Source organism: Watersipora subatra, chromosome 2 (assembly GCF_963576615.1).
Source record: "Watersipora subatra chromosome 2, tzWatSuba1.1, whole genome shotgun sequence".
Lineage (NCBI taxonomy): Eukaryota > Metazoa > Bryozoa > Gymnolaemata > Cheilostomatida > Watersiporidae > Watersipora > Watersipora subatra.
The window spans coordinates 65,565,505-65,580,368 of record NC_088709.1 but is presented as its reverse complement, the minus strand read 5'-3'; the positions used below and the strand labels follow the sequence as shown (position 1 = coordinate 65,580,368).

At 35.2% G+C, this 14,864-nt stretch overlaps 1 protein-coding gene across 1 annotated transcript in view; it reads left to right on the top strand.

The window, feature by feature from the left end:
* LOC137388454 (uncharacterized) overlaps positions 1-10,224 on the top strand; it is a 48,261-nt gene extending 38,037 nt beyond the window's left edge. Inside the window, exons 13-14 of the mRNA XM_068074940.1 lie at positions 6,617-6,787; positions 10,099-10,224. Coding sequence (XP_067931041.1) covers positions 6,617-6,787; positions 10,099-10,224 — 297 coding nt within the window. The remainder of the gene's footprint in view (positions 1-6,616; positions 6,788-10,098) is intronic.
* Positions 10,225-14,864: the final 4,640 nt, after the last annotated feature.

Genomic DNA, 14,864 nt, shown 5'->3' with positions numbered 1-14,864 from the left:
CAAGCCATGCAGCCATGCACAACAAAAAAGCAGGTGCACACATACACACATACAATACATGCACAGACGCAAGCAAACATATACTCGCATGCACCAACGGGCGTGCATGTGTGCATGTGTGCGCGCACGTGTGTGTGGGTGCATATGTGTCTGTTTTTGCTTATGATTGCGCATGTATGTGTGTATGTTTGCTTGTGTCTGTGCATGTATTGTATGTACATTTGTTTACATTCTTACGCACTGGTATGCATGAGAACATGCATGCACCTATGAACTTACACAAACATATATTTGTAGATGCAATGTACATGTATGTACATGTATATGTAAACTATATTCAAATGGGTAACAATTTTAAGTTAAACTCCTGTCTGCTACCAGTGTTTCAGCACTTGCTTAAAGCGTTCTGCTATTCCCAATAGTGCAATTTCAATCAACTGACTTGTCTTAACTGTTGCCAGTCTTAGAGCAAGCTATATTTGATGTACAGGTGTTATTGTATTTAATACTCTTTCGATGACTTAAAATACTATTTTTTTATTATATGTCAGAGCATTTCAATCTTTTCTCTGATTGGGAAATGTTTTTCTGCTTTCCCTATTTTTATTTATTATGTTGTAGTCATAGAATTTTTGCTATATATTTTATGGTAGCCATTTTGCACTATTTTTTAAATTTCCTAAAATTTGGTTAGTTTGCCAGGATAGGTTGATTTCTCTGGATGTAAAAGTCCTAAGCATGGTCATTGTCATTTACCTTACCAGTAGGTGTCTACTTGCATAGTGGCTTACCCAAACCATAATCATTACATTGGCTCCTGTAAACTACACCGCGGTTACGATTGTGCATGCAGTGTATGCATTGCTTACTAGCCGCTGCCATCACTGATGATTTGTTGTGCCGGGAAGCCTTGCACAGCTTGCCTTCAGGACCATTTCTAGTGTGATAGATCTATGTTTTACATTGCCTAGTTGGAATCACTCGCTTCTGAACAATCATCTTTAGTGCATCTGCGTTGGCTCTTGGGTCAACTTTGTTTAGTCACATATATATATATATATATATATATATATATATAAATATACATATATATATATATATATATATATATTAGAGCTGCACAATGATTTTAAAAATTAATCGTGATTAATCACTGGTCTGAAGCAATTAATCTTCGATTAATCTTAGAAATAATCTAGCAAAAGCCTGCATGTTCGAAAACAAATAATACCGTGACATAAAAATTAATTATATTGAGACCATTATTATTAACAGAAGTACATGTTATGTACAATGTACATAAGTTACAATGTAATAATTATTCTGAGTATGAAAATAGTTCAAGAAAGTCTATAATTATGCCAGCCAAAAGTTGAGGCAGCTCAGTTTATTCACATTATCCAAATGAAGATATGCCTTCTTCCTACGTACAATATTGCCAGCTTTAAAGAATAACCACTCACAGGGGACAGTAGTGGTGGTAGTCAGTAGTAGTAGTTATTGTCTGCGACATTTGTTGATGAATTATGAGCGGTATGATGAGAATTAGTGAAATGATATCTTGATGATGTGCTGTGGTGGTAGGCAAATTCTTTCTGGCATATATTGCACTTCACTTTCTTGTTTATGCTTCCAACAACGTCTGAAAATGCGTCCGCTAGTACTGAGGACATATTTCTACTTTCATGTTCCAATAAAGTATCAATCTTATAATATTATTATTCTAAAGCTAAAATATGAATGTGATTGTTTGAAAAATCAAAATACATGTATAATTTACCTAAAAAAAGGTTTTCAAATATAAACCAAAAATAGACTGTAAAGTACAGTATTAAATAATACTGAAATCGCTTTTGTTGCTATTACCTAGAAACATGTTCAAACAACTAACAACACAGTGCTTACATCTAAATCTACACTGTGGTTTTTTCGATGTATAAACAAGTTTCACGTTGGCGACTCACTTAGTGTTTTCATAGTTGTGTTCAAAATTATTGTGGTTGTATTTAATTGGGCAGAAAGTATTGCTTGTCATAAATTAAATAGTAGTAACCTGCAATGTTAATGTTAAATTTTAGCAAATGCTAGGCCACGATTTTATTTCTGATGTTTTATAGGCTTACATGTACTTGCATGTAGTTACTCTTATATATATTTTACAAATTGTGTTTGTGTTTATTAAGTGTTTTACTTGTATTTAAGTACTCATATATGTATTTTACATATTGTCATTGTCTTTATTATGTGTCTTATCGCTAACACATTGCTATTTTGGACATAAATGAGCCAACGTGTTAGAGACTCTATTAATCATTTATTCTTATACGGTTTCCTACCCGGTTCCATTATATGGTTCGGGAAAAATATATTACATTTATATAGGCGGGCTCACGCTAGGAGAGCAAATCCCTCTAGGAGAACAGAGTAGTCGCAGTTCCACAACTAATTTCCTTCGGAATAAAACAAACGAAAAGTTATACTAATTTCTCTTACAATTTATGTAACATTTATTACTGCCTACACCGTGCCTGAGTAAAGGCTGGCAAAATCCTTTACAACGTATTAAACAATATAAGATAGCCACATCATGGTCATCACTTTGGTTGCATTTAATTGGAAAATTAATTGGCTCAACTCAGTTAATCGTGTATTTGTATTGATCGCGTCAATAGATTAATTAACGCGATCATTGTGCAGCTCTAATATATATATATATATATATATATATATATATATAAATATTATTAATATATATACATATATATATATATATATATATATATATTTTTATACATATGTATATAAAAAACTTTCCCTGCTCCCGGTTCACTCATATGGGTAGTAATTTCTGCTCTAAATCGGGTGTCCTACTATAGAGGCCTAGGAGTTTGAGCACTCGCCTCAAGATCTTAGCTGTTCTCTATAAAGCACTTTTCTGAAACTTGCTCGAATCCAGTGCCGCTGGTATCTGGGCAAGCCACATTTTATGCGCAAGTGTTATTGCACCCAGTACCCCAATGACCACTGGAATTATAGTTGTTCTTACATTCCAGCATTTTTCAATCTCTTCTCCAAGAGGGTTACATTTCTCCACTTTCTCTTTATTTTTGCTGGCTATATTATGATCATTGGGTACTGCTATATCTATGATAGTACCCTCTTGCTCTCCTTGTCTATCACCGCTATATCTGGTTGGTTTGCCAGAACATGTTTGTCTGTCCGGATGTAGAAGTCTCAGAGGATTTTAGCGTGGCCATTCTCATTGACCTTACCAGAATCTTTCCACTAGTGTTGTGGTTTATTAAGGTCTTACTCGTCACATAGACTTCTGTACACAACACCTCCAACATGATTATGCTGCTCAGTGTATGTGTGTCCGGCTAGATACTTGCATTCTCTGATGATGTCTTGAATGGTCTCAGATGCATATTTGCACAGTCTGCATCTAGGATCGTCTCTAGTGTGGTAGATCTATGTTTGAAGTTTTTTTTGGGAGCACTTGCTCCTGGGCTGCCGTAATTAGCAAAACGGTATAAGTTGCTAGGTTCTCTTTGTTCAGTCACATTTATGTCTGGTGAAAATTGTCAACTTTAGACATTTTTGGTGATATGCACCATGAAGAGGTTTCACGTGCCAGTCAAGTTCCTCATCATAACTGCGAAGCTCCAGCGTTAGAGCAGCCAATTGAAATTCAGCTAGCAACTTATCTGTGGTGGCATTGGAGGCTGCATAGGCTTTGAAACTTTGTTTTTCCTCTTTCACTGTCTGCTGCCCATTTTTGAGCCATCTACCCCCATCTTTATATCAAGATAAAATCTAGTATTATCAGGTTTTGGGTTGATTGCTCCATATATCGTAAGCAGTTTGCGAGTAATTTATCTGTTTCTTTGATGGTTTTTTCAGTTAACTTTATTATGCCTGCTGGGTATCTTATTACTGGCAGTGCATAGATATTTATTGTCATGATTTGATTCCTGGTTTTGAGCTGGCTTTTCAGGGCTTGCCGAACACATTTCTTGTTTTCGGTAATGGCTTTGTGACATAGCTCGGCTTTATGGTTGATGTTGATTTGCATAATCCCAAGGTTTTTGTACACTTCTTCTGTATCTTTGATGGTACCACTTGGTAGTTCTAGGCCATTTGTGTGCACAGAATGGTCTTCCTTGAGAATAAGCCTTTCACCTCTCTCAATATCGAAGGTCATTCCGATGTCCTCGCTGTATACATGAGTAAGATGCATTAGCGAATCAAATTCCTTTTCTTTGTTTACGCATAGCTTGATGTCATTAATGTATAATAGGTGATTTATTTTGGTGCCACTCTTGAACTGGTACCTATATTGAGTCTTCTCTGGCATATGCTTAGAGGGTTTAGGCATATGCTGATGAGCAGCAGTGATAAGAGGTTACTTCGATAGATGCCTCGACTAATTTTGACACTAGCCAGCTTTTTGCCATTAGCCTCCAGTTCTGTCTCCCATTTGGTCCTTGACATGTTGATGAGCACCACAAAGGCAGGGTGAGCATTGTGCAACTTTTGACGCTCAAGTATCTAACTTTTGGTAACTGAGTCATATGCCTTTTTGTAGTCAATCCAAGTCATGGAAAGATCGGTAAGCCTTCTCCTGCTGTTATGACAGACTGTCTGATCCACCAACAACCGAGCTTTATCTCCTCGAGTGATGGGTTCAATTTCTTTCTGAGCACTATTTTTTATAGTGACTCATGTGTTCTTCCAGTTTGTCTGCAACTAATCCTGAGAGCAGTTTCCAGGTGGTGGGCAAATATGTTATTGGCTGATAGTTTTTGGGAATCGGCCACTGCTTTGGGTGTTTCATCAGAAATACGGTTCATCCTTTGTTCAACCATTCTGGAAGGTTACTTTCTTCTATTAGGCATGCCATCTGCTTTGCCCGTCAGGTCCCGGTGCCACCCAATTCATCATACACTCTGATCTGCAATGGATATCATATTCGCTGATGGTGAGTCCTTACTGAGCCATAGTGTGTTGGTGGCTCTCTTTGAGCTTCTTCAGCAAATTTGCAGTGGTGTTATGAGTAGCCTCTTTTGCCCAGATGTTTTTCCAGAACTTTCAAGTCTGGATTTGACAGGATCTGGCATTGGCCTTCCTAGTTCACCTTTGAACTGGGAAAAAACTCTCAATGGATTATTCGTGAACAATTTTTTTATTCTTTTGTGATCCTGATGTTTGGTGTATGGCTTCAGTTGTGCTGAGTGTGCTACTAGCCGCTGTTTGGCAGATTCTAGAGCTTCCATTGTGGCTTTTCTTTTTGGAAACTTCAAACTGTGGTTAGATCCTTCACTGAGCCTACTAAACTTATTGCGTAATTCTTTGATTTTTTTTGCAGCCTCATCTGCCAAGACGGAATAACTTGAAGCCTTGTTGACAGTGGCTTAATACACATCTACTTTAATACAATGGCTGCCGTGCTGTAGTTTAGGGCATTGGTTTCACTGATCGATCCTGTTGAGAACGACTTTAGTGCCAAGTTAACTTATTCTAACAGGTTCTTACAAATGGCCCTGCTAACTCTTTGCGGTTGTACTCTGTTTTCATAGTCAGTAACAGATGGCATATTGTTGATGATATTCTCCGAAAGTTCTTTCACCCTTGGGTAAAGGACAAAGTGCATGCCTCTTTCAACCCTAGCAATGTGTGTGCTGATATTCACTCCTCGTTTGTAGAGGCCACTTGGGTGAACTGATGCCTAATTTCATGTACCTCAAGTTCTGATATGAGGTGCCACTTTATTATATTACTCCTCCTAGCTACAAGCTGTTTAGCGGCTAGAGGCAATTCAAGGTACATGTTTATCAACAGTTGATGCATTCTTCCCATGTAACCCTACTTTTTAGGTTCATTCATAAAGTAGCGCTGCATGAGGTTCGTGTTATCAGTCCGAGTCCATTTCATCCATAATGAACAAGTTGGCCATTTGTCACTGCCTTGTCCTGGTTCAGCTACAGGCGGTGCGGTCCTTGTTAGACCGGGCAAAGTCTTAAAGGGCATGGCTTTGGTTATTTCACTCATCATGCATGTAGATGCTGTAAACGCTATTAAAGTCACAGTCTTGTCTTAAAACCGCCAGAACAGTGCGGTTGCTGAGATTTGAACTTAGGATCTAATTGTCACTATACAGATACCTGATCAACTGCGCCATATCATATACTATGATATATACATATCATATACATATCAGATATATGCACGATAGATAGATATATATATATATATACACATACATACATTTATATATATACATATCACATATAAACAAAATTGTTTCCTCACCCTGGTTAACCCATATAGGTGGTAATCTCTGTTCTAACTCGGGTCTCCTACCAGAGACTTGGTAGTTTGAGCACTCGTCTGAAGATCTTAGCTGTTCCCAATAGCGCACTTTTCTGCAACTCACCTGAGTTGATTGCTGTCGGTATCTGGGCAAGCCACAGTTTATGCGCCGGTGTTATAGCGCCCAGTTCCCGAATGACTACTGGAATTACAGTCATATATATATATTATATATATATAAATATATATATAGATATATATGTATATATATATATATATATATATATATATATATATATAATAGATAGCTGCCATACAAGCAAAGTACCTTGAACTAGAAGATGAGCTGATTTCAGCAAGAGTAGCCACTCAAGAAAAGATGACAGAGTTTGCTGAGACTGAAGTTGGTACAATGTTAGCTAACCTGAGTATTCAAAGAGCTGAAATAGAAGCAAGAATTAGGAACAACCACCAGGTAAGATCATGTTAACTGTTATAGCGTTTGCTAGCAATTTTTTGGTCTTGATTTCAATAATCTTGTGTTTGTGTTATAGCAAATTTGCGAGCTCTTCGTTTTTACTCAGAAATGCTAGTGTTCAATATTAACTGTAGGTCATACGATAGCTCTGTACTTGTAGTTTGTGTAGATCAAACTTATGAAGTGTTGCAATAAATTTTGTAAACTATCATTTGCAAAGTTGAATTTAGCGGACTTTAATGTTAACAACGTAAAATTTATGAAACATTAGGTCTTCTTAATTTCTGCAAACATTTTAAAGAAAACTAAAAGCTTGACTAATCTTACTACTACATCTAATAAAAGTTTTGTAACTTTTAATTATCTTAAAACTAGACCATCTCGGTGCAATTTGAAGTAATATGATTTGTTTATTACTGTTAGTGCACTAACTAGGATATTAGCATTAAAAGTACAGGACATGGCTAAAATTGAATATAATATCACTATATTATGGAGTGCCATTTGTAAAATTTTGTGATATCCACACTATAAAAACATTTTTAGTATATCAGTTTACATGTTTAATATGTGAAGATTCATGTTTAGTATGCTAACTTACATATTTAGTATGCCGACTTACATGTTTAGTATGTGAAGATTCGTGTTTAGTGTGTCAGTTCACATGTTTTATATGGCAAGATGTTTAGTATGCTAATTTACATGTTTAGTATGTGAAGATCGGTGTTTAGTGTGTCAAAATTCATGTTTGGTATGCTAACTTTAATGTTTTGTATCGCGAAACGCGCATGTTCGCTATTCCGCGGCGATCCTGTTTGATATGCCGATACGCATGTTTGTTATTCAACTTTTATTTTATTTGCGATCTCCTTTTTACTACATTTCGAAGAAATGCTCCTAAGTCAATCGCGCCCTGTTTTACATGTAGCCCGTGGCCCATCGATAAATAGTTGGCAAACTTGGAGAACTCCTCAATAACTATTTAATTTTTAATAACATCTAATAACTAACTTCCTCAATATATTATAAAAAAGGTCGTTGAAGAAATCTACGTCGTTGTTACTACAAAACAGAACAGCAACCTATAATACTCACTTGCTGTGATAAAAAAATCACATATAGAAAGTTGAGTCTTAATAGAATCTTGACTCTTACCTTTTTTCAAAGTCAAGCAACTTTTGAATTTGAAATAATTTTCTATTAAACGAGTGTGGCAAAGCTAGCTTCGGATGTACGCAAGTGAGGAAATCTCGCTATAGTGTCTTCGCTCCCCAGGGTTATTGATCGAAATTCTCCACGTTTGCCAATTATTTATCGATGGGCCGCGGGCTACGTGTAAAACAGGGCGCGATTGACTTAGGAGCATTTCTTCGAAATGTAATAAAAAGGAGATCGCATATAAAATAAAAGTTGAATAACAAACATGCGTATTGGCATACCCTAGGACACTTATGTATTCGCGGCATCTAACTTTCGCGTTTTCGCGGCAACAGCCTTTCGCGAAAATATCATGAGCGAAACTAAACTATCACAACGAACGAGCGAAAACGCGAAAATAAATGGCTTTCTTCATTGATATTCACAATAAAATCGTCATATTAGAAATGCAGGCAATTTTCGTATGTGATTGCATGGCTCATTGGGCAAGTTTTGCTAAACCCATTATAGCTAATACACCGACTGAGCACCTTGGCAAAACAAATTAAGATAATAAGTTTTTTTGAAAAAGCCTAGACAAATGAAGAAGATGATATTAGTTTTGCCATTGAATTTGTAACTGATGAGGATGACAGTATGGTAGGGAAAGTCATAAAATTGAATAATAATTATTGCGGTGATGAATTTTATTACCAACCAAAAGCAATAACAACCCGGGGCCATGGCCACCGCGTGCTATAAATACTTGAATTATAATATTGGTACAACATCAGTCACTGCGGCAGTGACCTTGACGTCATTGATAGTCCAGGAGACAAACTGCAGCAAGCGATCAAATTGCATTATTGATCTCGCCTACACATTTCTACTTGCGGTTCACAATTACAAACTACCGTACTTTTCGGACGATTAGCCGCTACTTTTTCTGATTTGAGCCATGCGGCTTATAGGTAGGCCTACAAGAGTGCGGCTAATCACTGTGGCTTTTTCTTTCACCGCTAGGGCGCACTAACGGGAATCTCCAATTAGTGCACTTCTAGCTGTGAAAGAAAATACGAAACAATGCCTCACGGTACTGTCCCGTTAGGCACTAAGTTAAAAAGCGTCGGATAATACGAAACTGTGCCGTTCTGCATTGTTCCGTTTTAAATGGCTTAGTTGCTGCCACGTTAAAAAGCAGTCCTTAGTTCTGCGGCCTATAGTAAGGTGCAGCTTATGTATTGTTTTATTATCGTTTTTGGAAAATAAAGCACATGCAGCTTATATAGAGGTGCGGTTCCAAACAGTACGGTAGTCCCAAATTGAAAAATAGTTCGTACCAGTGAACTGGACCTGAGGAATCTAATGTTTGTTCCACTGCATTTATTTTCACATCACTGTAATTTCGCACTCATCAGAGCTGCGAAACTAAGTTCCAGCGAAATTTTACTCTGTATGCTACTCACGAAACTAAATACTAGCGAAATATAAGTGTCCTAGGGTATCAAACAGGATCGCGGCGGAATAGCGAACATGCGCGTTTCGCAATACAAAACATTAAAGTTAGCATATCAAACATGAATTTTGACATACCAAACACCAATCTTCACATACTAAACATGAAAACTAGCATACTAAACATGAATCTTGCCATATAAAACATGTGAACTGACATACTAAACACGAATTTTCACATACTAAACATGTAAGTTGGCATACTAAATATGTAAGTTAGCATACTAAACATGAATCTTCTCATATTAAACATGTGAACTTATATACTAAAAAAGTTTTTATATTGTGGATATCACAAAATTTTACAAATGGCACTCCATACTATATGGTTTTAAATAGCATTCTAAATTTTTTGGTAAGACAAATGATTAACCGGTTGACACATTATGAGGTTGGTAAAAGCTTTTTTTGTTTATTGTGATTACTGAATTTGAGGCTTTAATCAAATGAATAATAACCTGATTTTTAAAACTTTTTCTTTTGATCTATGGTTTTTGTTTCTAATTGTTATTAAAAATGAATCAGTCCTCTGAACTTTCTATTACTAATATCAATAGATGGCAAGTTTAAAGGGATTTTAAATCAGGTTTTTGACGCTAAGAGAAATTAATTACTAAACTAATAAATTATAAATATGCATGCATTCACAATTGCAGGTTGATATAGTGAGAGCTTATAATGATATCCAAGCGGAACTGAATGCAGCAGGAGCAAGAGAGCTTCCAGCATTAGAGCTGACAAACGTGAAAACTCTGGAAGTAAAAGATATGAATATTCTTTAAAATTGCATTTACAGTAGGTGTATGGAATTATCTTTTAAAATAACAATTTCCTACGTCTTTTCTAAAAGACCAGAATACGATTTGTTTGAACAATCTGGAAAAATTAACCGTTTTTACACACAGGTTTAATTTATTCAAGGCTTACAAGATGTTAATTTGCCTCTGTTGGTATTTACAACTGAAATTTTATGATTAATGTTTGGTGGAAGTCAGCAGACCACTAGCACCTAGTGTTCCGGTTAAAAGGAAACACCCAGATGCATGCACGTTTGGCCGAGCGATCAGAAACTAAGCACAATTGGCACGGCTATACTTAACTCGGCTAGCAAGACCGAAGCCAGTGTAGCTGAAACTATCTTAGCTATTAAAGACAATATTGGCTCAGCTAACAAAGCTATAATCCGCTCAGCTAAATCTAGGCGCCTTATCACTTATATTACTGGAGCGGATTTATGTACGCGTGACCAGCCAAGCTTATAAGGGCGGAGCTAAACCAGCCAGAAACATATGTAAGGAGCCTAAATGAGCCAAGGAAAGCAGAGTGCCTAAAAGTCGCACATTGGGCATTTTTTTGTATGTTTATTGTGTATTGAACTGTACTCATATCTACATGTAATGGTGGAATATATTTTCATTAGATTATCGTCCCGCGTTACCGGGTAATAAAAATTTCTGCACATGAAATTTATTTTTTGATTTATCATATAAAAACAGTCACCATTCTAACTCTCAAAATTCATATCATAAGAAAAGTGTTCTGTGCAGTTTAATTAAATTGAGAAAAAAAATCAAAACGACTGTAAAGGTTTTGAAACTTTGTCAAACTTCTGTAGTTTTCAAACTTCATACCATGAGGAAAATGTTGTTAGCTGGTCAAATAGATCAAGAAACAAAAGTAAAACAACTATAAAAGTGTTTAAATGTAAATGGAAAATAATTAGCAAATAATAGCTAAATTAACTCTGTTTTGCTATGATTACAGAAAAGATGATTTGGAAATGATCCAATTTTTATGTAATAATAACGATTTGGGTATAGAAGTGTGTTTCGTTCGTGTGTGTGTGTTTGAAAAATTTTACTAGAGTTAATATAGATCATAGAGTTTCAACTAATACATCATTTAGCGTGTGCAATGGAGAAAAGAGTATACAGCATATGATAAAAGTGATAGAATTGTAAGAACAGTATAGATTGTTGGCTTAATGCACAGTTCAAACAGTATGATTTTCGTGAGTCAAATTCCAGCAGACTGGGAGCTTTTAATTCACAGATTTTAATAGCTATAGCCAAACATAGCGAAGTACACACACACATCGACACACATACAAACAAAGTTTGTTATTTATTATATTCCCATTGCCTCATACTGAAGTAGTTTAATAGTTGAGAAGCAATTAAAAGAACTCGGTCAGCTCCTTTACAAATGGTCGGTTTTTCAAGCTATTTTAGCTTAATTACTAGAAACTTTTAGAGTAACTAGCAACTTTTGCTAACTAACTGTGGATGCTAGACCTAAGGTGGACTTATTCATGCGCAACCTCACAGGCATGCAGTGCTAATTAGAACTGGTAATTATTAACAGTGGTAATTATGTCATGTTAAAATTAACTACAACTATTTTAGCTGCTGTTTGCCAGAAGTTTAAAGCATTCTCGTGTATAACATAGGGGTTTTTATTCAGTGTGCGTTAAATAGTTTATGAGTCGTACAGATCCGCCATGGTTTTACATATTCATTGCGGTCAGTTAGATGATGGTTTCAAAATTTGTCAATTCCAATTTCAGTTCCTTAATTTCCTGAACAGCCAACAACCAAATGATGGTCGTTTTATTCTAATATTGGTATGTTCTTAGATATGTAGTCACAAAGGTCAACTACATTTAAAAAATTGGGATGCTACAAACAATATGCTGTAAAACTCATCTTTATGTACAATGTTTTTTCTTTGTCTTTATCCAGCTAAATGCGTTGCGTTGCCCATATAATAAAAAATTTTTTGCATAATTTTTTTAATTTAACGTATACAACCATTAGCATTTTAACTACTAGGCTTCATATTACAAAATAAAATGTTTTTTGCCATTCAAACTAATTCCGAGAAAAATAAAACGACTGCGAAAGTGTTAAAATGAGAAATAGCTAGCAAGCTAAGTTTAGGGTAGTCTGTTCTACTAAGCTGATTACAATGAAAATGATTTGATAATGATACAATTAATACTCACTGAGACAACAAAGTTAAAATCATGAGCATTTTCAATTAATAATAGCGATGGGTACATAGAAGTGTGTGTATAAAAAGATTATTGTTGCAGCAGAAGTTGTCCATCTTAACTTTGATCACAATGATACTGGTACCTCTCGATACTAGTACCAACATGAAAAATAGATATCGATGTTTAGCGTTTACAGTTTTTAGTGGTTGCTCTTAGGAATGTTCCAGAAATTCATGTTCTTTAATCACACATTTGTATTTGAAGCAGCATCTTTAAAAATAATAAGTTAAAAATATTTGATGGCTATGAAGCTTTTAAAGATTTCAAAAGAATAACCCATGCAAAATTTAGTATTAATTAATATTAAAAAAGATAATCCTTAGTTTTAATCTGCCAACACGACAGAAATAGATAAGATAATTATAATTATATTGACAAATAAAGATGGTGAGGGAAATTTTCCTTGCAGACGTGAAGATTCTGATTTCAATTCTGGTGTAACACAATATTTTTGTCGCTATATTCAAAATGCTTTAGCTATACACACAAACTACAGACAAACGACAGACAACAGACATATACTTAAATTTACTTATATATATATGTATTATTACACTCACTTTGCCTTCAACTGCTGATTTAATTAGAAAACATATTTTATGAATGAGAATTCTTCAGAAGCTCTAAGTTTTCTGTTATATCTCACAGACTTAGCCTGTTTATTTTGGCTATTAATGACAAAGTTGGCTCAGTTAACAAGGCTATAACCAGTTTAGCTAAAGCTAGGCACATTATTGTTTGCGTTACTGAAGCCAAGTTGCAAACACCCGACGTATTGAGCTTGAAGGGGCAGAGGTAAACTTGTCAGAATCATATATAAGGAGCTTAGATGAGTGGAGGAGAGAGAGCGCATGAAAGTCTCACATATCTAGTCGATCTCTAGTATATATCTCTTAAATATATATGCTCAATGCCTTATACTCAAGTGGTTTGGTTCTTGGGAAGCAGATAGAGAAGCTCTATCGGTTCCTTCACAATAGGAAAATCTTACGAAGTTGTGATGAATACCATTATGATAGTATTGGTTCCGAATAGGTAAAAACAACTGAAGACTGTTTTTATATATTTTAAACATCAGTTTGATTAAAACCTAGTTATACACACTGAATTGAAAATAAAATTGTTGTGAGAGATATAATAGTGTGGCTTATGAAAACTTGCTCATGTTTCTGAAAACTTTTATGTAAAAAACACTTGCATTATTTATATTTGTGTTTTACAAAACTGAATAATTTATATATAATTTATATCTATCACCTCAAGCAACAGCCCAGTTATTAGGCTTCGGATTAAAAAAAATAATGGCGATATGAAGATCTTATTTAATACTGTCTAATTAAATTTATTTTGTGTAGAACATGTGGTTTATAACAGTGAAGTTTAATCTTTCACACAAAGTCATATATTTTATTATCAATGGCAAACAGGGTCTATTATTGCTGCAGCAATATTTTCGGCTATTGTTCGTATTTTAGAGCACCATTATGACCCACACATATTTTCGGGGTGCTTCCAATTGCTCTTGTAATGTGCAGACATATGACAATAGTTACATTATCAATGCATTCCGTTAGAAATAAGGATCTTATGTAAATAGGGATTGCCACGCCTATCAATGTTTTATATTCCTACTCAAAGAGCTGATGGCCTTGAGCAGTCAAAAGCTACCCATGTTTCTCTAAGAAAGCTTTTCTCAGGCGCTAATCTAATCAGCTTCAAAGACGAACTACCTTTAAGATACGTATGGATATAACCAGCTCATCTCACCTTTACCTCAAAAAGCTAGGAAATAAAAATTAAAACTAGTTTATTTCACTTAACTTTGATTTAGCTCAAGCAACATGATAAATAAAATAAGACTTATATATATCTATGTTCATAATGAGCTGACTTACTACAAGCAAGTAAATGAACCATTGGTGCCTCTATAATATTACCTCATGCCTCAGATTTTTGTTTTGTTTGCAGGTGGGATAGACTCTGGTGGTCCACATAAAACTAAGAGTGTACCTCTCTTCTGTCCAGAGTGTGGACACAGTCTCTATTGTAAGCTCTTTTTAGATATTTTATCATATGCAACCTGCTTGTCATTTAATGACAATATAATGGTAGCTATAAGAACATTGCTGCAATAAATGTTTTTATAGACAGATATCAAATGGTGGCTATCAGGCTAATGTTACTGTATTTTTCGTTTTTAATAAACACAATTCAAGAAACTTAATTAGCTTGCTTGTTCACTGGGTCATTGTTTTGGTGATGAAAAGTAATTGAAACAAATAAGAGAAAGTCATATTTTGCCTAAAAAGAATTTTTGCAAATGACCTGTATAAAAACTGAATTAGTTTCAATATTTTAATGATTATT